General features: G+C 48.0%; 1 protein-coding gene across 4 annotated transcripts in view; it reads left to right on the top strand.

Annotated features, from left to right (window-relative positions):
• The window catches only part of GABPA (GA binding protein transcription factor subunit alpha), a 72,699-nt gene extending 52,105 nt beyond the window's left edge, over positions 1-20,594 (top strand). For all 4 annotated transcript variants that reach the window (XM_029579270.1, XM_029579269.1, XM_029579268.1 and 1 more), the window contains 3 exons: positions 4,200-4,340; positions 12,376-12,568; positions 18,880-20,594. In XM_029579270.1, the coding sequence (XP_029435130.1) occupies positions 4,200-4,340; positions 12,376-12,568; positions 18,880-19,108 (563 nt within the window). In that variant the 3' untranslated portion in view covers positions 19,109-20,594. The remainder of the gene's footprint in view (positions 1-4,199; positions 4,341-12,375; positions 12,569-18,879) is intronic.
• Positions 20,595-23,239: the final 2,645 nt, after the last annotated feature.

Here is a 23,239-nt window from a genome sequence, read left to right as displayed (position 1 = left end):
CTGACGGAGCTCGCTATCCCGGGACCAGGTACTTCGGGGAACCTAAACCAAACCCCCCTACTGGAGGGTCTTTGTCAGACCTCTCGCCATTTCCCACTGTTACAAGCGGCACAACAGCTGATTGACCTGGAATGGAATGCCCCGGAGTCTACATTCAAAGGGGGACGAGCTTTGGCAGCCATGTACACCCTGGACTCGGCGTGAAGCGCTTTGTTCAAGTTTCTTTCAGCAGCTTGTCTCCGGTGGGTACAGCAGCTTCAAGGTAATTTGTCTCAGTCAGGTGTGGACGAGGATACGGCTGAGTGTGTGGAAGCAGCTGTGGCTTACGATGCGGATGCCCTCTATGATTTGGTGTGTACTTCCTCCAGGGTAATGGCATCAGCTGTGGCTGCCCGAAGGTTGCTTTGGCTTCGCAATTGGGCGGCGGATGTTTCCTCTAAGGCACAGTTGGCATCCTTGACTTTCAAAGGTAAGTTCTTGTTTGGTGAGGATCTTGAGCAGCTGATCCAGTCTCTTGGAGACAAGAAAGTCCTCGGGTTACCTGAGGATAAACCTAAGGATAAGAGAGTTTTCCAAACAAGGTCTCGTTTTCAGTCCAACAGAAGATCGAGGCCAACCGTGGTATGCCGGGACCGCAGAGACAATATTTTTCGTGGGGGGAAGCATGGGGACAATCCTTTCGTGCAGCCAGAAGGTCCTTTAGGGGCTCCTCTGGTGGCTCCTCGGTAGGAGGTAAGTCTACCCAATGATGCCAGGCTGATCCACTCCATTGTTCTTATTATAGGAGGTCGCTTACGGCACTTTTACGACGAGTGCCAAGATCATTCAGGACCCCAGTGGGTTCTCAATGTGATAAGAAACGGTTATGTTTTAGAATTTGCTCGTCCCGTACGGGAACATTTTCTAATTTCCCCATGCAGCTATCCAGTCAAGCGAGCGGCGGTACAACTGACTTTAGACCGGTTATGTCAGTTAAGTGCAGTAGTACCAGTTCCCAGAGCGGATCTCCGTTTATTTTCTGGTCCCCAAAAAAGGATGGCTCATTTCAGCCGATACTCGATTTAAAGAAAGTCAATGCAAAACTCAAGGTGCCACACTTCAGGATGGAAACCCTCAGGTCGGTCATAGCGGCTGTACGCAAAAGAGAATTCCTGGCTTCCTTGGATCTCATGGAGACTTATCTACATATTCCCATCCATCAGGACTCTCCGCGTTTTCTCTGCTTCATGATTCTGGGTCAACATTTTCAGTTTCAGGCTCTTCAGTTTGGTCTCGCCATGGCTCCGTGGACTTTCACCAAGGTGATGGTGGTGGTGGCAGCTTTCCTTCAAAAGGAGGATATTCTAGTTCACCCATATTTGGATGATTGGTTGATCAGAGTCTAGTCAGAGTCTCTATGCTGCAAGTTGGTTCATTGAGTTCTCAAAGTCCTACAGTCCCTAGGTTGGGTAGTGAATCACGACAAAAGTCAGCTATCACCAACACAAACTTTGGAGTATTTAGGAGCTCGGTTGGATACTTATAGGCAGAGTCTTTCTCTCTCAAGATCGAATCTTGAAACTTCAGGCCCAGATCTGCCGGTTTTTGCGGTTGTAAGTACCCAAGGTCTGGGACTACTTACAGGTACTCAGCTTGATGGCCTCCACGCTGGACTTGGTTCCATGGGCGTTTTCCCATATGAGACCACTACAGACGGCATTGTTGTCCCGCTGGTAGCCAGTATCTGAAGAATATCATATCCGCTTACCTCTCGAGGGTTTGCCGAGAGACAGTCTGTCATGGTGGCTTCAGACTTCCAATCTCAGTTGGGGAGTGGACCTCAAAGTTCATGATTGTATGGTGGCTACTACTGATGCCAGTCTCTCTGGATGGGGAGCAGTTTGTCAGTCCCATTCGGTTCAGGGATCCTGGTCCATGAGACAATCTGCATGGTCTATCAACCGTCAAGAGACCAGGGCGGTTCGCTTGGCCTTGAAGGAGTTTCTGCCGTTACAATGGAATCGTCCGGTTCGAGTTCTGTTGGACAACGCGACAACAGTAGCGTATATAAATCGGCAGGGCGGAACCAAATGCAAGGCAGTGGCTCTAGAGGCGCAGAGGTTTGTGCTCTGAACGGAACGACATCTAGAGAGATTAGCGGCATCCTACATGGCAGGAACAGAGAATGTTCAGGCGGATTTCTTGAGTCACACACACTTGGATCCAGGCGAATAGGAACTCTGAGACAGCCATGCAGTTAATTGGAGATCATTGGGGTCTACCTCAAGTCGACCTTATAGCGACCTCTCGGAATGCCAAGGCCTTATGATTTTTCAGTCGCCGAAGACAGTACAGGTGGAAGGGGTCGACGATCTGGTTCTGCCATGGCCTCAGGGAGGTTTACTATATGTCTTTCCTCCATGGCTGCTGGAGAGAGGTGATTCTGGTGGCTCCGGAGTGGCCTCTGCGTCCGTGGTTTGCAGATCTGGTCAACCTTGCGGTGGACAGCCCGCTTCGCTTTGGCCACCTGATGCGTCTTCTTTGACAGGGTCCTATATTTTTCGACCAGGCTGCTCGTTTTTGTCTAGCGGCATGGCTTTTGAGAGGAGGCGTTTGAAAAGGAAAGGTTACCCGGACTCTGTAGTCACCACATTGTTACAGTCTAAAAGGAAGTCTACTACCTCTCATATGTTTGGGTATGGAAGATTTTTGAGTCCTGGTGTTCCATCAGGGGAATTCACCCTCTTAGGGCCTTAATTCCTGAAATATTATCTTTCATACAGGATGGCTTTACCAAGGGCTTATCTCTTAGTTCTCTTAAAGTGCAGGTAGCAGCACTGGGCTCTCTCTGTGGCAAAATTGAAGGTTCCTCTATTTCGTCTCATCCGGACGTGGTTCGTTTTCTTAGAGGTACGATGATTCTCTATCCTCCAGTTCGGAAATCTTGACCTTCCTGGAACCTTAATCTAGTTCTTAAAGTTCTGTGTGAACCTCCCTTCGAGCCACTCCGAAGAGCTACGTTAAAGGATTTGACACTTAAGGTAATTTTTCTCGTCGCCATTTGTTCGGCTAGAAGAATTTCTGAGTTACAGGCGTTATCTGGTCGAGATCCTTTTCTTCAGATTTCGGAATCTGGTGTTTCTTTACGGTCAGTACTTTCCTTTTTATCAAAGGTGGTTTCAGCGTTCCATGTCAATCAGTCAGTGGAACTTCCGGCTTTTCCTAACTTACCGGCGTTTGATCCTAATGCAAGGGAACTCAAACGTCTAGATGTTCGGGGAGCTTTATTGCGTTACCTCGAGATTACCAATCACTTTAGGAGGTCTGATCACCTTTTCATGCTGTGGAGTGGTCCTAATAGAGGATACAAGGCTTCTAAAGCCTCTATTGCACAATAGTTGAAGGAGGCTATTTCTTCCGTGTATATTACACGGGGTTGTCCAGTTCCGGAAGACTTATGTGCTCACTCTACATATTTTCAAGTGACCTCGTGGGCGGACTTTCAACTTGTTTCCCCACAGGAAATTTGCAGAGCGGCGACTTGGAAGTTGCTGCATACTTTTGCAAGGCACTATCGCTTAGATGTCGGAGTTCTGGCAAATCTTTCCTGTGGCGAGAGTGTTTTGCGAGCGGGACTCTCCAGGTCCCACCCTGGGTAAGGGCTTTGGTACATCCCAGGTGTCTGGACTGATCCGGGTACGTACAGGGAAAGAAAAATTGGTTCTTACCTGCTAATTTTTGTTCCTGTAGTACCATGGATCAGTCCAGAGCCCGTCCAATTAGAAGGGGGTTATATTAAGGGGAGAGTCGTCCGCTCAGCTGTAAGATTGTTCTTTTTAATTGTTGTTTAATGGTTCCATATTTTTTTGCTATTATCTGCTTTGATATAGATATATACTGACGAACTGCAGGTGGCATGTTTGCTTAGATACGGTGTGTCAGCGAGGTTTTTTTTTTTCCTGTTTCCATCTGCTGATAGGGGGAGATAAACCCAGGTGTCTGGAATGATCCGTGGTACCAGATGAATGAAAATTAGCAGGTAAGAACCAATTTTCCTATGTCCAGCCCTAGGAGTGAACAGTCTATCATGGAACAAACATCCCTTCAGTCCTCAGTATGGGATATTGGGATTGTATGGGCATTCCTTTTTGAGAGAAGGGGAGTAAACCCTAATTTCTCCCTCTGGTCATATTTTTTTTTCTTATTTGATTATATTTCAGCTGTGCAGATTATTCCAGCCTCAATACAGCCTGCTACTCCAACCACCATCAAAGTCATAAACAGCACTGCAAAGGCAGCTAAAGTTCAGCGAGCACCAAGGATCTCGGGAGAAGACCGAAGTTCTCCTGGCAACAGAACAGGTAGCAGACTTCAGCAGCTCCAGTGCATCCCACACATGAATTGGTATAGTGCTAAGGTTGCTACACCAGACAGAAATGGATTTCCTAAACTCTTACCTGATTTTGCAATTCTAGCAAGCAGAAAGTGTATACAGCCTACAGAGAGGTCTGGGAACTTTCTAATGCATGAGACGGGAGTCTCTACAGTTATCAGAGTGTCTTACTAGAGTGCATGACTATAAAATCACTTTTGCAAACCTGTTTCATTATTTGGTTTGTATAGAGATGATGTGGGAATGTTTTGTAAAAAAAACTTTGTGGTTGATAGATTTCACTTCCTCTAGTTCTAATGGTTACTAAACTTGTAATGGTAAACAGAAGTAGGACTTGCACCAGGTGTTCGATACTCTATTGGTGTAGCACTGCATGCATCTAGTAAAGAGAAGCAATTATCACAGCTGTGATCTAAGGTCGGTGGTGCTGATCAGAGTCAGAGTTACACAAGGTCCTGGAAAGCACATGCTCTCATGGGCTGATGCACTAAGCATTTTTGCCATGGACACAGGAGCTTCAGTGGGTAGAACAGTGCTTTACCCATAGAAATGACCCATCCAGTATCAGAGTAGAATTTCATACATATACCCTGTGCACAAATCATTTCAAGCACAGCCGGGAGAGGCATAATCTGGACAGGAGTTGTATTTACGACACACTTTTTAAGTACATTTCTCTGAAAAAGATTACTTGCATTAAATAGCAGGTGTGACGTGGGATAAATTTCAAAGTGAACTTCCACATATAAGTTTGCTTTGAAAACTGGTGTAACTTGGGTGCAAATTTATGCAGGCTGTCGGAAAACTCACCCCCTATATAAGCAATAAACCCTGTAGTACTCCAGATATTAGTACAAGAGAACAGATGTCAGCTGTGGCTGCTCTCTCTTTTACAGGCCGATACAGTACAGTGTGCTCCGGTGGAGCGCACTGTTAACCCGCATTTGGACACGTGTTTTCGACGCGCTAGCTTTACCCCTTATTCAGTAAGGGGTAATAGCGCGTCGAAAACGCGTGTCCAACCCCCCCTCCCCAAGGCTAGTAGCGCTTGTTGATGGCCCTATTAGTCATTCCCGTGCGATACAGTAAGTAAAATGTGCAGCCAAGCCGCACATTTTTATTAAGGCAATGAAGACACATCAGGCAGGATTCATGGCAGGCAGGAAAAAGGGAAGGACCACTCCCGTGGGTCCCCTTTTTATTGTACATACATTCAATAGCATACAATTGTCAGGGTTTAACACTAACTTCCCTTCTCCCTGACCTTTGCACTGAATGAAGCAACACTAGTGCTTAAACCTCTCTGCCTAAGGAGAGGATACCTGACTGTCACGTATTTCTCTAGCTTATAATTAACCCTGATTGCCTGAAAGAATAGCTAGTTGCCACGTAGTCAGATGCAGGATAAAGACAGGAGGTATAGGATTCAGCAGCCAATGAAATGATCCGTACACACCCCCTGAGCCAAGCCAATGGTGTAGTGACACGTCTGTATGCTATGGGGAGAGGAGCCAATGATGTGATGACACATTGTATGCTATTGGATGTATGTACAATAAAAAGGGGACCCACGGGAGTGGTCAGTCCCTTTTCCTGCCTGCCATGAATCCTGCCTGATGTGTCTTCATTGCCTCAATACATTTTACTTTAAGAAATTAGCGCCTACCCAAAGGTAGGCGTTAATTTCTGCCAGCACCGGGGACGTGCACAGAAAAGTAGTAAAAATTGCTTTTCTGTGCACCCTCCGACTTAATATCATGGCGATATTAAGTCTGAGGTCCCAAAAGTTTAAAAAAAAAAAGTTAAAAATTTAAAAAAAAAAAATTTAAAATGGGCTTGCGGGTTGAAAACCGGACGCTCAATTTTGCTGGCATCCGGTTTCCAAACCCGTGGCTGTCAGCAGGTTTGAGAACCGACGCCGGCAAAATTGAGCGTCTCCTGTCAAACTCGCTGACAGCCGCCGCTCCTGTCCAAAAAGAGGCGCCTCTTTTTAGCGCGGGCCCTAATTTAAATAAATTAATTCACTGAATCGCGCGCACAGGAGAGTGGCCTGTGCATGCGCCGGGAGAGTGGGCGCTCGCCCGCTCTCCCGCGATTTTTACTGTATCGGCCCGATAGTTTGCTCAGTAAAACATATTTTCAAAAGATTAGCCACCATTCAAAAAGTATTTTGATGAACCTATGAAGGGAATATGCTTCAGTCTCCCATTTTGAAATATATTTGACCAACTTAATTGTTGGTTTGGCAGCATGTAAAAAAATGTAAATTTATATTTTCCCTGTACGTACCTGGATCAGTCCAGACTGCCGGGTTTTGCCTCCCTTCCAGCAGATGGAGACAGAGAAAGTTTCACAGGCACCGCCTCTTAACTTGGTGTGCCACTTGCTGCTCCTTGGTATTTGTCTCCAGCAGATGGAGATGGTGGAAAACCTACAGTTCTGATCCTAAGCTAAACATAAAAAAAAAAAAAAAAAGTCGTAGTATTTCCAGTTTTGTGGTCTCCCAGGGTGTAAAGTCCTGGTGGGACCATCGTCCCTGGTTGTAGGCGTTGGACGAGCAGGGGTTGGGAACGCCAAACTTTGCTCCTGAGTCTGCCGGCAGGATGACAGCTGGTGGTCCAGCTCCCTCCCTCCTTCAGCACCGGTCTTCTTTAGGGAAGTATCCCTTTTTATGTTTTACTCTTTGTTTTCTCTTCTCTGGGGCTCTTGATAAAGTTAAAAAAAAAAAAGTGGTGTGGAGACAATTGTTTTCTTTAGTACTGTGCGGCAGAACGTCTTTCCTGAGACTCGAGCCTGGGAGCCATTTTTCAGCGAGGTGGGCAGTTTCCTTTACCCTTTGATTCCCTCCCTCCTCCTGTGGCTGCCGGTGCCTGCCCTATATTTCCTCTGTGGCAGCATGCCGCGCACGGGTCTGGCTCAATCTACGGCAATCTGCTTTCTAGCCGTGTTCTTTCAGATTGTTGCAGCCTTTGTCTCGCGGGGGGGGGGGGGGGGGGGGGCTCTCCTGGAGCACCTGCGGTGGCAGGTTTACAGCAGCGCAGAGAGGCTGCTCGCTTCTCTGGAGCCCCTGGCTGACCTGTTCCCACTTAGCACGGGAACGGCAGCCATTTTGGGCACTTTTCACGCCTTGGGGGAAAAACATTGGGGGAGGGATCTTCCCCAGGCCCTCTCCCCTGCTGATTCCAGCCCAGTAATGGCTCGAGGGGCTGTGGGGGAGATCCCTGATGCAGACCCCGACCCCCTGGAGGGTACCTCCACGAGTCCTGCTGTCTTCTTCCCGGAGTTTGTACTGCTGATGCACCAGGCTTTTCTGGCCAGCAGTTCACAAGAGGGGGGCTTCTAGCCTTCAGGGATCTTCTGGCCTGCCAGACAGGAGGAGACACCGGCGGCTATTTGGATTAGCCGGGTTCAAGCCCCTGTGGCACGGGGGACTGCCTGGGAGACCTCTTCAGAAGGTTCGGACCCAGGGGAGGGGCCGGTGGATCCCACTCCTCCCCCAGACGTCATGGACCTTGGCACCGCGCCTGATCAGATTTCCCTGGTGGAGGGAGGTGACCCTAAGGTGGTCCGTTTATGCCAGAGGGATTAACTGGCGCCTTTGATTCCTCAGGTCCTTGCGGAGCTGGGTATTGCGGAGTCCCTTTCGAAGCCAAGCCCGGACATGGTGGATCCAGTCCTCGCGAGTTTGTGCAGGCCTGCTAAGAACTTCACGCTGCATGCCATGCTGAAACAGATGATCCCTCCGTGGGCAAGGTGATCAGGAGGATCGAACTTCACCTGGGACGAGTGATTCTTATTGTTCCAGAGTGGCCGTGCCAGCTGTGGTTCGTGGACCTCATGAATCTGTGCTTGGATGGTCCCCTACGGTTGAGTCATCTCCCAAATCTCCTTCGCCAGGGACCTATACTTTTTGATCAGGCAGATCACTTTTGTCGTGCAGCCTGGCTTTTGAGAGGCATCAGTTGAAGAAAAAAGGATATCCGGAAGAGGCTCTACTAAGAGCCCATAAAGCCTCTACGTCCGTGGCATATGTTCATGTTTGGAAGATTTTTGAGTCCTGGTGCCAACCTCATGGGGTGGATCCTCGAAAAACCTTGGTCCCCCTGGTCCTTTCCTTTCTGCAGGATGGGCTTCAGAAAGGGTTATCGTTTAATTCCCTAAAGGCTCAGATCTCTACGCTCGGATGTCTGAGGGGCCAGATCCAAGGTTCTTTTCTGGCAGCTCATACTGATGTGGTGCGTTTTCTCTGCATGGTGAAGCATCTTCAGCCACCGACTCAGCTGTGTCCCTCGTGGAACTTGAACTTGGTTTTCCGGGGTTTGTGCGAAGCACCCTTCCCTGTACATACCGGATCAGTCCAGACTCCTGGGTTATGCCTCCGCACCAGCAGGTGGAAACAGAGCAAAACTTGACAGGCTCTGCCATATATACTGGGGTGCCACCCACAACCTGTCAGTATTTCTTTGTTTCCAGCAGGTGGTATGGGTGCAAAGCTCACAGCCTGGTTTAAAAAAAAAAAGATTGTAAAGAGAGTTTTTGGTAGGAAAGGGTTTTTGACTAAGGCAATCTAGTTAGTCAGTGTCCTTTTCAATTAAGTTTGTAAAAAAAAAAAAAAAAAAAAAAAAAGAACTTAGAGAAGCCATTTTCTGTATGTCTTTCCTCCGTGGCCTCTAATAGGAAAAGTTCATCGCATAGAGGGTCATCCCACAGAGGTCATTCTGGTAGCCCCAGAGTGGCCGTGCAGGCCGTGGTTCACGGACCTCGTCAACCTGTCATTGGAAGCGCCGTTTCGGCTCCCGGTGTCTCCGAATCTTCTTCATCAGGGACCCATCTGTTTCGAACAGGGAGATCGCTTTTATCTAGCGGCATGGCTTTTGAAAGGCGCCGGCTGAAGGGGAAAGGCTATTCGGATGCGGTGGTGGGCACCCTCTTGCGGTCGCGCAAGGTTTCGACTTCGCTATCATATGTGCGCGTCTGGAAAGTTTTTGAGGCATGGTGTGTGTCTCAAGTGATTCGGCCTACTCGGGCGACCATCCCCGATATTTTGGCTTTTCTCCAGGGGGGTTTGGCTAAGTGACTGTCTTGTAGCTCTCTGCGAGTACAGGTGGCGGCTCTTGGTTCCTTACGTGGGTCGGTGGATGGGGTGCCGTTGGCATCTCACCCGGACTTGGTCCGGTTCCTGAAAGGAGCAACGCCCCTGCGTCCACCGGTTGCCGTACCTTGTCCCTCCTGGAACTTAAATTTAGTTCTCAAGGCATTGTGCGCATCTCCGTTCGAACCTCTGAAGGGTGCTTCTCTGAAGGATTTGACTTTGAAAGTCGTATTTCTAGTGGCTATCACTTCGGCTAGGAGATTCTCTGAGCTTCAGGCCCTATCCTGTCGGGAACCCTTTTTGAGGATCTCCGAGTCGGGCGTTAGTCTCCAGACCGTTCCTTCGTTCCTTCCCAAAGTAGTGTCTGCTTTTCATTTGAACCAGTCGGTGGAACTTCCAGCGTTCTCCCATCTCGAAGGTTCGGATAAATTCTCCAAGGATTTGAAGAAGTTGAACGTGCGTAGAGTCCTTTTACGCTATCTGGAGGTTACTAATGGTTTCCGGGTGTCTGACCACCTTTTTGTACTCTGGAAGGGCCCCAATAAGGGCAATATGGCGTCTAAGACAACCATTTCACGATGGTTAAAGGAATCGATCAATTCCGCGTATCTCTCGAGTGATCGACCCCTTCCTTTGGGGCTGAAGGCTCATTCCACGCATTTGCAGGCGGCTTCTTGGGCGGAGTGCCATCAGATATGTCCGCTGGAGATCTGCAGAGCAGCAACTTGGAAATCATTGCATACATTTTCTCGTCATTATCGGCTGGATGTTCAGGACTCCAGGGAGGGTAACTTCGGAGCAGGCGTATTGAGAGCGGGTCTCTCCGTTGCCCACCCTAAGAAGTGAGCTCTGGTACATCCCAGGAGTCTGGACTGATCCAGTACCTACAGGAAAAAGAAAATTAGGTCTTACCTTCGATAATTTTCGTTCCTGTAGTACCAAGGATCAGTCCAGAGTCCCGCCCTATGCTGCAGTAAGTTCGGAGAGTCCGCTGTTCTGAGTTTTCTGTCTATTTCATAGTCCGGCTAGTTTGAGTCTGTTCCCCTCGTCTGCCTGGATCAGGTTTTTGTTGGGGGGCCGTGACCCATCTGTTCCCCGGTTCACTTTCATGTACATAGTTTATATATGGCGGAAATTGTCCTGCTTTGACATTGCGTAATACTGACAGGCTGTGGGTGGCACCCCAGTATATATGGCAGAGCCTGTCAAGTTTCTTCTGTTTCCACCTGCTGGTGCAGAGGCATAACCCAGGAGTCTGGACTGATCCTTGGTACTACAGGAACGAAAATTATCGAAGGTAAGACCTAATTTTCTCTTTGAGCCTATCAGGAGGGTCACCTTGAAGGATCTCACGCTGAAAGTAGTGTTTCTTGTGGTGATTTGTTCAGCCAGGACGGTGTCTGATATTCAGGCCTTATCCTGTAGGGAACCTTTTCTCCACATCTCGGTCTCCGGAGTTTTGCTGAAGGTGATATCCGCTTTTCATCTGAATCAGTCAGTGGAGCTTCCGGCCTTTACTGATATGGAGCTGAAGGATCCTCATTCAAGAGAACTGAGGTGTCTGGACATCAGATGGGCTTTGTTGCACTATCTGGAGGCTACCAATGGCTTCCATTTATCGGATCACCTTTTTGTTTTATGGCATGGCGTGAAGAAAGGACAGAAGGCGTCTAAAGCTACTATCACTTGTTGGTTGAAGGAGGCCATTGCATCAGCATGTATCTGTTGTGATCGCTAAGTCCCAGAGGGGCTGAAATCTTATTCCAGTCAAGTGCAGGCGGCTTCCTGGGCGGAATGCCAGCTGGTCTCCCCACAGGAAATCTGCAGGGCGGCTACCTGGAAGTCTTTACACACTTATGCTCGACACTACCGTTTGGATATCCAGCATTCGGACGCCAGCAATTTTAAGATCATAAGAAATTGCCATGCTGGGACAGACCAAGGGTCCATCAAGCCCAGCAACCTGTTTCCAACAGAGGCCAAAAACCAATTTTGGGGCCAGTGTCATCCGAGCGGGACTCTCACAGTCCCATCCTAATTAGGAGAGCTTGGGTACATCCTAGCAGTCTGGACTGATTTGAGTACATATAGGGAAAGGAAAACTGGTTCTTACCTGCTAATTTTCATTCCTGTAGTACCACGGATCAGTCCAGACACCCACCCACTTGAAGGGTTTAGGAGTGTGTGTGGAGAGTCTGCTCAAATTGTACTATTTTTTCTAGCCTTTTCTGGAGAATGGCATGGGCTTTTCAATTGTCAAAGTTTTGTTCTTCATCCTCTGCTCGTTCGAGGGATAAAAGTTAGGTTAATTCATAAGTAGGTCGGTCTATAATATTGTTCTGCTTGAGTAAGAGTAAATACTGAGGAGCAGCAGGTGGTACACTAAGTTTAAGAGGCAGTGTCTGTGAAACTTTCTCTGTCTCCATCTGCTGGAAGGGAAGCAAAACCCAGCAGTCTGGACTGATCCGTGGTACTACAGGAACGAAAATTAGCAGGTAAGAACCAATTTTCCTTTATATAAATGTTAAAACTAAAAGGCTGGCCGTTTGCTAGAAAACAAAAGATCTTTTTAGTCTTACTCTTCTATATCTGTCTGGCAGCACATGTGTTGCTTGTGTTTGAGGGACTATAATCTCTTGGTCAAAGGATACAAGGTTGGTTTTTAGCTTTCTTTCTCCTCTCAAAGAGGAAAGAGAAGGCCTGCAGAGGATTAAATGATGAGAGTTGGACCATTACTCTCATCTCACAGTACTAGAATCATTCTCGATTTTGCCACTTGTTTTTCACGTGTTTTATTACCTCAGCAATAAATGTGCTACATCCAATCTAACGTACGTGAGAGAGCTGTCGGAAGCAGCACAGCTGGACCTGTTCAGCATACTAGAGCCCATTGCATGTTTCTCTTGTACAGGAAATAATGGCCAAATTCAGCTCTGGCAGTTCCTACTTGAGCTCCTTACTGACAAAGATGCTCGAGACTGCATTTCTTGGGTCGGAGATGAGGGCGAGTTTAAGTTAAACCAGCCTGAGCTGGTTGCTCAGAAATGGGGACAGCGCAAGAATAAACCCACCATGAACTATGAGAAGCTCAGTCGTGCCTTACGGTAAGAACTACGTTCTCAACACTAGATGCTTCTACTGAGCTGCTGCAGTATTTATAGAGCTGTAAACAAAGCCTGCCCTTTGATACTCCTGCATGTAAAACAAAAAGCCACTAAAGCTTCATTTTTCTTTTCCTGCTGTATTTAATTTGAATGTAAAGGCTTAAAAGTTGTTACAGCTTCTAACCTATAGCTTTTGATGGAAAGAAAAGTGGTTTAAAAAATACTGTCTGTAAGGTTTTCAGAAAGCTTTTGAAAGTCCTGCTAAATCGAATTCAGTTTTCATTAATCCAGAAGTCAAACTCTTATTATATTGTGAAATGTGATATGCTAATTGTTAGCTAATAAAGTAGAAATATTTCATATGTCACAAAGAAAAAAATAGTACTTTCCCTGTACATACCCGGATCAGTCCAGACCATGGGTTGAGCCTCCTGTCCAGCAGATGGAGACAGACCAAAACTGAAAGGGTATCCTATATCAGGACAGAGCCTACCCTGCAGCCCTTCAGTATTTGTCTGTCTCCAGCAGATGCAGGCAGCTCACCCTGCGGTTCCCTGGCTTTCTTACCTAGCCTTTGCCCTGTGGGGGGGTTCTCTTTCTCTTTTCTGTCAGGATCAAGCAAGTATTTGTGTTACTCCTAAATTAAAAAAAAAAAAAAAGTGTTTGGTTAACTTTGGACAGGCTCTGTTTTCTTTAGGAGACAGCGCTGTCTCCTCGCTCTTAGGGAGCCTAGGGGGGCTTGCCCCTTCTGTAATGCAGCCTAGGCTCCTTTCCCGGTGAACCTTCCTTGGGGCGATACTGGTGGTCCAGTCACTCCCCCTATATAGCTGCCTCTCTCCCGGGATGCTTAATTCCCCGGCGGTGCCAGCAGGGACGTTCATTCCCCTGCCTTTCAAAGTTGGAAAAAAAAAAAAAAGTAAGAGCAATAAAAAGATTTTCTTTTGGGGCACTACAGCTTTAAGGCAGCTTCTTGCGTATAGAAACTGAGCGAGCAGGGTTCACTCTCCTGCACCTGCTCCTTTAAGGCAGCACAGCTCAGCTGATTTTCTCTCTGCCTCGTGGCTCCTTTGATCCTCATGCCGCATTCAAATCAGTGTCTTGCCTGCGGAGAGCCTGCCTTCCGGCTCTGTCGTAAAGGGCTCTGTTCGGACTGCCTGCCGGGGGGGAGGCCCCTCCTCAGCAGCGATCAAGCCCGCGGCAGGTCCTCCTGACGCATGGTCAAGCTGTTTCAGAGTCAGCAAAACATGGGAATGGTGGCCATTTTGGGAATCACTGCAGCTCCCATTTCGGGGGCTCCAGGAGGCAGAGGGATGAGATTTTAATGTTTCACCCCCCGATTTAATCCCCGTGCGGCCTCCGGATGAGGGTCCTGATCCTCCCACCCCCTCCGGGAAATCCAGATCTCGTTTTTCTTCGGAATTTGTACTATTAATGCACAAGTCTTATTTGGCTAGTTTACAAGAGGAGGTGGACCCTCCTCCAGGTCCCCCTCCTGCTAAACTGCCCCAGATGTCCTCCCTGCCCGCTCCTGCGGCGCTGGATGCGCAGGGGTCCGTCAGGGTACGGGTGGTCCCTGGGGTTTCCCCTCCTCTGGATCCCCAGCCCCTCCTGCGGCTCCGGACCAGGATCCAGATTTGTCTGGGACGCCCCCCCCTCTTGAAGGGGATGACCCCCGAGTTCTCGCTTATTTCAGAGGGAGGAGCTGGAGTCGCTCATTACTTTTATCATTCAGGAGCTCGGAATTGAGAGTCCTTCAGTGGATGCGCTCACGGCCATGATGCCGGCTCACAGGACCTGGTCGTGGCGAGACTCTGGGCTCTTCCATGCACTTTCCCGTTCCATCCCATGCACAAGCTGATGCTTCTCCGGGAATGGAAAGCTCCCGAGGCGGGGCTCTGAGTGGGGAGAGCTATGGACAAGCTCTATCTACTCCCTGAGGATTGCCTGGAGATGCTGAAAATTCCCAAGGTGGATTCTTCTGTGTCTGCAGTCACCAAGCACACCATTATTCCGGTGGTGGGGGCCACAGCTCTGAAAGATGTTCAGGACCGCAAGCTCAAATTCTATCTCAAGCGCATCTTCGAGGTCTTGGCCTTGGGAGTATGGGCGACGATCTGCAGCAGCCTCATGCAGCGGGCAAGCCTTAGGTGGGTTCAACAATTGCTCAGCACCCAGGACCTCCCGTCTGCAGAGGCGGAGCAGGCTGAAAGGTTGGAAGACGCTATAGCATATGGGGCGGATGCTCTTTACAACTTACTCCGCATCCAGGCAAAAGCGATGGTCTCGGCGGCGTCGGCCAGACGGCTTCTCTGGCTGCGCAAGTAGTCAGCGGACTCGTCTTCCAAGTTCCAGTTGGGCACACTGCCTTTCAAAAGTAAGTTGCTTTTTGGCGTGGACCTGGAACAGCTTATTAAATCCTTGGGTGAGAACAAGGTTCATAAGCTGCCTGAGGACCGCCCGAAACAGTCTAGAGCTTTTTTTCCCTGCACGTTCCCACTTCTGGGGCCAGCAAAGGTATAAATCTCGGGCGCAAGGTGCTTTCTCTAGAGGTACTCCCTCCAGATCTCAGTCCTTTCGGGGCCGTCGTGCCTTCCGAGATGGTAACCCACAACATTCCACCACAAAGCCCGCCTCCCAATGAGATTCAGCCGGCCCATTCCTCCGTTCCAAACGTAGGTGGTCGTCTATCCCTGTTCTTCGAGGAATGGGCCAAAATCACGTCGGACCAGTGGGTCCTTGAGATGATCAAGAACGGTTACGCTTTAGAATTTGCTTGAGACTTACCGGATCTGCACATAGTCTCTCCGTGCGGATCTCAGAAGCGGGCTGCCATTTGCCAGACTCTCACCAGGCTCCAGGGGTTGGGGGGCCATAGTCCCAGTCCCTGTGGAAGAATAAGGCGCCGGCCAGTATTCCATCTACTTCGTGGTGCCGAAAAAGGACAGTTCCTTCTGCCCCATTTTGGACCTCAAGAGAGTCAACCGGGCCTTCAAGGTGCCCCATTTTCGGACGGAAACCCTGAGGGCAGTAATAGCGGCTGTTCACTCCGGAGAATATCTGGCCTCTCTCGACTTGACGGAGGCTTACTTACACATACCAATCCGTCGCGAGCATCAGAGGTATCTTCGATTCAACTTCTTGGGCCAGCATTTTCAGTTCCGGACTCTGCTTTTCGGTCTAGCCACAGCACCGCGCACATTTACCAAGGTCATGGTGGTGGTGGCGGCTGCTCTCCGATGAGGAGGAGTCCTAGTCCATCCTTACCTGGACAATTGGCTCGTACGAGCCAAGTCGGAGACTCTATGCAAGCTGACAGTCGACTGCATCCTTGCTCTTCTCACCTCGTTAGGGTGGATAGTCAACTTTCCCAAGAGCAATCTGCGGCCCTCCCAGGTCCTGGAATTTCTGGGGGCTCACTTCGATACCCGAGTCGGCAAGGTATTCTTGCTGGACGCTCGAGCGTTCAAGCTGATGGACCAAGTCCGAAATCTCCTTTCAATGCCTCTTCCTACAGCGTGGGACTACCTCCAAGTTCTGGGGATCATGGCTTCCATTATTGACCTGGTCCCCTGGGCTTTTGCACATATGCATCCATTACAGAAAGCTTTGCTATCCCGCTGGAAGCCGGTGTCGGAACAGTTTCGGACAACTCTCCTGCTCTCCGACTCTACCATTGTCGACATACAATGGTGGCTATCGCTAAAGCACCTTCTGAAGGGAATCTCCCTACAGAATCCGAAGTGGATTGTAGTCACAACAGATGCCAGCCTCTCCAGGTGGGGAGCAGTCTGCCAGTCTCAAGCTACTGAGGGATACTGGTCCCCAGTTCAGTCCCGCTGGCACAGCAATCGCCTGGTGGCCCGGGCGGTTCGTTTGGCTCTCAAAGCTTTTCTCCTGCTGTTTCGCCGCAAGGCGGTGTGTGTGTTCTCTGACAATTCCACCATGGTGGCTTACATCAATCGACAGGGGGGCACCAAGAGTCGCCTGGTCGCCCTAGAAGCCAGCAAGTTCTTCACCTGGTTGGAGCGCCACCTGGAGCGCCTAGCATCTTCTCACATAGCGGGCAAGGAGAATGTACAAGCTGATTTCTTGAGTCGCCAGCGTCTCGATCCGGGCGAGTGGGAGTTGTCTGAAGGAGCGATGGAACTGATTGTCAGCAGGTGAGGTCCTCCTCACCTGGACCTGATGGCAACCTTGGGCAATGCCAAAGCTCCCAGGCTCTTCAGCCATTGGAGGGAGCACTGCTTGGAAGGAGTAGATGCATTAGTCCTTCCCTGGCCCCGCGACGCCCTCCTGTATGTGTTCCCGCCTTGGCCCCTAGTGGGAAAGGTTCTCAGAAGAATAGAACTTCACAGGGTTCCGGTCATTCTTGTAGCTTCCGAATGGCCCCGCAGACCGTGGTTCGCGGATCTGGTAAACCTAGCGACGGACGGTCCTCTCCGTCTCTGTCATCTTCTGCGCCTGCTCCGGCAGGGTCCCGTATTTTTTGACCAGGCGGATCGCTTCTGTCTAGCGGCCTGGCTTTTGAACGGCGGAAACTAAGAAAGAAGGGATACAAGGAGGAAGTTATATCCACTCTCCTGCGTGCCCGCAAGACTTCTACTTCGCTCGCTTATGTACAGGTCTGGAAGGTTTTCGAAACTGTCTGTGCGGAATTGGGCATGTAGGCGCATTCTACCCCGGTATCCCTGGTTCTGCCTTTCCTTCAAAGGGGCCTCTCGTTCGGTTCGCTGCGGATACAGGAGTCCGCTCTCGGCTCCCTCTTGGGAAATATTGATGGTTACGCGGTTGCGTCTCATCCAGATGTCCGTTTTCTCAAGGCACCAAGCATTTGAATCCGCCTATCCGTCCCACTTGTCCTTCGTGGAGTCTTAATTTAGTCCTTCAGCTCTCTGTCAGGCACCCTTTGAACCTCTCCGTCGGTCTACTCTTAAGGATTTGACGCTCAAGATGGTTTTCCTGGTCTCTATCTGCTCCGCCAGACAGGTGTCTGAGATCCAAGCGCTGTCTTGCTTACGAATTTATTTAATCCTCTCCTTCACTCTACCTACCACCACCCCAAGTATATCACATGAACTAACCCATCCCACTAGTTGAACACTCTGCCTATAAAAAATTGCTAACCTTGTTAACCAAATGATAAAATTGTAAACTGTTGTGATGGCAATACCGAACAATGGTATATAAAACTCTATAAATAAATAGACTCTCCCGTCTTTCTTACCGAATGTTGTTTCTTCTTTTCATGTCAATCAGTCTGTGGAGCTCCCGCGTTCTCTCCTGAAGATACAGGGAGTACGGTTGGGGGTGATCTTCGCCGCCTTGATGTAAAGCGCGTTTTACTGCGTTATCTTCAGGTCACCAATGACTTCTGAGTCTCGGATCATCTTTTTGTCCTGTGGAGCGGTCCAAATAGGGGCAAACAAGCTTCTAAGGCCACGATCGCTCGGCGGTTGAAGGAGGCGATCTCGTTGGCCTATATCTCTCAAGGCTGAACGGTTCCAGAGGACATAAAGGCTCATTCCTTGTGTTCTCAGGCTACTTCTTGGGCTGAGAGTCAATCGGTCTCTCTGCAGGAAATATGCAGGGCTGCTACATGGAAGTCCCTGCATACCTTTGCTCGGCATTACCGTCTTGATGTACAGGCACCAGTATTTGGTTCCTTTGGTAGGCAAGTCCCACCCTATCTAGGGAAGCTTTGGTACATCCCATGGTCTGGACTGATCTGGGTACGTACAGGGAAAGGAAAATTAGTTCTAGCCTGTTAATTTTTGTTCCTGTTGTGCCACTTATCAGTCCGGACACCCTTCCCTGTACTTTTTCTGCCGTCCACTCGAAGCTTTCTTCCTTCATCTGTGATTATCCTTAAAGACACCGGAAGAATCTGTTTTGATGACAATGGATAATTATGCAAGAGCGATCATATGCAGAGTCCATTCAATGTTTTCACTTGTTTTCCGAGTTCTCTCGTTACTAGTTTGAGTTCTCTTGTTACTTGCTTGATCTTTAACTGGTTATCTTTAATCTGCTTTGACAATGGTTATACTGAAGGGCTGCAGGGTAGGCTCTGTCCTGATATAGGATACCCTTTCAGTTTTGGTCTGTCTCCATCTGCTGGACAGGAGGCTTAACCCATGGTCTGGACTGATCCGTGGTACTACAGGAACAAAAATTAGCAGGTAAGAACTATTTGTGTGGAGAAGTTTGAATGGCGCATAAGTGCCTTCAGACAGTTTGCAGCAGGCATAAGACTGTCATGCTGGCTTCTTTGGCAGTGATACAAATGCTACTTCTTCTTTTCTCACGTGCAGGTATTACTATGATGGGGACATGATCTGTAAAGTGCAAGGGAAGCGATTTGTATACAAGTTTGTGTGTGATTTGAAGACTCTCATTGGCTATAGTGCAGCAGAGTTGAACCGGTTAGTCTCAGAGTGTGAACAGAAGAAAATGGCAAAGATGCAACTGCATGGACTTGCACAGCCTGTCACTGCGGTGGCGCTCGCTGCCGCATCCCTCCAGACAGACAAAGAGAGTTAAAGCTCCAGTAACATCAGTGGCGTCTTTCATATGCAGTAAAAGCAGCTACTGCTTCAGACTCATTAGAACCTGCATTCCTTTTTACTCCGACTGGAGAATACGATGCATGATTTTCTACCAGGATTTCAGACTTCCATGGATTTGGACCTTTTTTATTTTGTTATATATTTCATTATTTGCTTGTGTACATATTAAAAGGACAGTTGCTTTTTCAAAGTGAAGACTGGTGCACTATAGCAGACAGCTTAGAATCCTGAAGGAAAGATGGGTTATTGGATTCTGCCCAGCTGAAAAACATCTTTATTGCCCCATTGTAAGAAAAAGAATGAAATGTCTATCAGCAATGTATAGTTTTGCTAAGTGTTGTATTACATTGTGCAAGGACTTTAATTTTTGGTTTATACTGTTCAGAGCCTGAAGAGCATGACCCAATGAAATAATATGCTTTTACAGCCAAGCAGGCCAGCTTTTAGGCTGCAAGGACGCTCAGCTGTAGGCCTGTGGATGCAAGGCTGAACTACAGGAATAGTAATCGGATGCTTGTATGGTGTAGACATATCAACTGCTTAATAAAGTTCCCACAGTTCTGGGGTAAAAGATCCAGGTTAAAATCTTGTCTACTTTTAAAAGTAACTCATACATTTTGACTGTAATCAGCAGGTGCTATTCATGTCCTGTTTATGAAACCAAAAGCTTTGGTGGTTTTGCAAGAGGTGTTTTTGTTCTCTTAAGCAGACATAGTGTAGTTTAATGTCATTGCAAGCTTGAATGACTCCATATGTATGTTTTGCTTTTTCTACTTCGCTAACCTAGAATGCAGGGTAGATTTGACTGGTATTTAATCTGCTTCAGCTGTGGACAATCCCTCCCTTTAAGATGGCAGTGTGGCCTCCTTGTAATGCTGGACAGATGTTTATTTCTGTACTTGCATCTGTTGATGGGCTGGAAAGGCATACTTTCCAGTGGAACCAATACTGTCTGCGTATGTGATGGAGCCCCAAAAAGTCTCATCTTCCTTACTGTATCAAGCATGTTGGAAAGAAAAGGCCTTTAAAAATGGATGCCAGTCCTACACTAATAGTTAGAGCAGAAGTGATTAGAGTGTATTATGTTGATAGAATTTCCACAGTTGTTTCAGCTTTACTTTAGCTATGGTGGAGGACAGCAGTTTAAGAGGGTAAATGGGGAAGGGATTTCAGCAGGGGCAATGTAGAGTAAGTTGTCCATGATGAGAGAGATGGGTGTGGGTGAAACTCTGTAATCCTGCTGTGCCTGAGAGCAAATTTAATGATGCTAGGTGTAATTATTTGCTTCAGTGGGAGCTTCACGTTGTTTGTACCAAGAGCTGGAAGAGAACTTGTAGGTCTCATTACCTTTCAGACTATATATAAGTTGGAAAATATATAAATTTTGCTTTCTGTACATTGTAAAAAAAAAAAAAAAAAAAGCCTTTTCTGATCCTTCTAGTATTGTTCTGAAGGTTAGAGCGAGAAGTCATTTCCAGATTTTGTGCAGAAGGAAACTACCCATTTTCCTTTTATATTCACTCTGACAGGTTATTTGGTACCTGTCCATACATAATAGCAATGGGAATCCAGGACTGGAAGGTTTTCTAGGTTTCAGCCTGGACTAGGTCTTGAATTTGTTTGTAACTGCTTTGGTTTATTTACTGTAATTATTGAATAAACTATTTTGTATAGCCCTACTCTACATGATAGGTCCTTGAATTGAGTAGGGTTCTTAAATATTTCCACCTTTGACAGAGGTGCACAGTGTGTACCGCGCTGCCGAGCAATGCCGAAGGACTAGTTTACTCAGAGCTGGCACTGGCTGTACATGTGGCCTAGGCTTTGAGTGAGGAGTAAAGCATCTCCTGCGTGTTAGTGGGATGCTCATAATCTGTGGCTGCAGTTATGAAAAGAACCCATTTTGCTGGAGACAAGTCTAAAAACCATGAAAAATATAATCCTACCACTGTAACCAATCAGATCATCATATTTTAATTCTATATTTGTTTGCAAGTGTAGCATATTACTACATTTTTTCCACATGTTTTGGTGTTTGCTGACTGTCCCTAAAAAAACCAGAAGCTGTAATTCTAAGGAGAGATGTGTCTTGTTACACTTTCCCATTCACATTGTAATAAAAGCTTACTGCAACTTTTAGGCATTGTGTAGCTCTTTATAAGTCTCTTGTTCAAGAAATCTGGCCCTTGTGGCTGTCTCCCAGAGTCCCCTGGGTGTAGGGTATTACAGATTATCACTGACTCATCATTTTGTTACTGCCAGGAAAACTACAAAATATATTTCCAGGTTTTGGTAAAAGTGAGTTTTTTGCATATATTTTTACTTAAAATAAAGACACTTAAACTTTCCTAACAATTATGTATTTGTTTTGTTTGAAGTGTGTATGTAATTTTACATAAAACTATTTTTTATTCTGATACAATATTTGTGCACAAAATGTTAACAATAAAATTAAAAAATTATGCATCAAATATCTCCAATTTTCTAGCAAATCAAACACCTGTCATATTGTACTGCATAGAACTTGCATCTTTTACTTTGGCCGTTTTCTATGTATTTTCTTCCTTGCTCATGAAGTTTGGCACACTTTTGTAGATTAAAATTTTCTTTGTTCCTGTTTTCCAAGAGTGTAGACAGGTGGACTCAGGACTAGTGGGTTTATGCTCCCCTGCCAGCAGAAGGAGAAGGAGCAAGCTGATGGCACAGTATATATAAACCTGCAGTGACCCTAGCTCAGGGGTCGGGAACACATGGCTCGCGAGCCAGATATGGCTCTTTTGAGGGCTGCATCTGGCTCGCAGACAAGTGTCGCCACACTTTCCCGCTGACCCAGCTGCTCCCCAGTCCTCCTCCACCCGGGCTTAAAATGCTGTCAGCCCGGGCGGAACGCGGCAGGACAGCTGGAGTCAGCGGCACCGGCGTGCTCTCTTCTCCCCCCCCCCCCCCCCCCCCCCCCCGGCGGCCCGGAAGAGGAAGTGGAGCGTATCGGGTGCGTGCGCAGCAAGAAGAGGCCACGCTAGTGCGCTCGGCATCGGCCCGAAGAAAAGAAGACTGCAGCGCGGCTCGGAGGAAAATGAAGAGGTTCAACCGCGGCCGATGGGACGCCGCCTCCACGAGGGCTGAAAATGAAGAGGTTAGCGTTGGGAGGAGGCTGCTGCTGCCGCGAGTTCCCGGGGTGGAGGTGGGGGAGAGAGAGAGTGAATGAGCGAGCAAGCTGTGTTTGCTCGCTCATTCACTTTTCTTCGGGCCGATGCCGAGTGCACTAGCGTGGCCTCTTCTTGCTGCGCACGCACCCGATACGCTCCACTTCCGGGCTGCGGGAGCCTGTGTGTGTGTGTGTGTGTGTGTGTGTGTGTGAGATTGCATGTATGTGAATGATTGAGAGCCCGGGGGCCTGTGTGTGTGTGAGATTGCATGTATGTGAATGATTGAGAGCCCGGGGGCCTGTGTGTGTGTGAGATTGCATGTATGTGAATGATTGAGAGCCCGGGGGCCTGTGTGTGTGTGAGATTGCATGTATGTGAATGATTGAGAGCCCGGGGGCCTGTGTGTGTGTGAGATTGCATGTATGTGAATGATTGAGAGCCTGTACATGTGAAAGAGAGTATGTCTGTGATTGAGAGCCTGCCTGTGAGAGAGAGAGCATGAATGTAAGTTTACCATTGGGAACCTGTATGTGTAAGTTTGTGATTGAAAACCTGCTTGTGTGAAAGAGTGTGTGTGTATGATTGAGATCCTTTGTGTGTGAGAGAAATCATGTGTATGTATGATTAAGAGCCTGTGTGTATAAGTAAGAGAGATCATGTGTGTCTGTGATTGAGAGCTGGTTTAGGTGATAGAGCATGTGAGTATGTGATTGAGAGCCTGTGTTTAAATGAGAGAGAGACCATGTGTGTCTGTGTGTGATTGAGAGCTGATTTAGGTGAGGGAGCATGTGAGTATGTGATTGAAAGCCTGTGTGTAAATGAGAGAAAGAGAGGACATGTTTGTAAGCACCCTGTACCCGCGGCAAGCCAGCCGGACCGATTTCCTGGTCACGCCCCCTTGCTGACATCATTGGAGGGCAACGGCTGCATAAAACGCGGCGAATTCGGAGGGGCTTCGA

Source organism: Rhinatrema bivittatum, chromosome 15, assembly GCF_901001135.1.
Source record: "Rhinatrema bivittatum chromosome 15, aRhiBiv1.1, whole genome shotgun sequence".
Classification (NCBI taxonomy): Eukaryota; Metazoa; Chordata; class Amphibia; order Gymnophiona; family Rhinatrematidae; genus Rhinatrema; species Rhinatrema bivittatum.
Note: the sequence above shows the minus strand (reverse complement) of the source record. Positions and strands in the feature narration are given on the sequence as shown.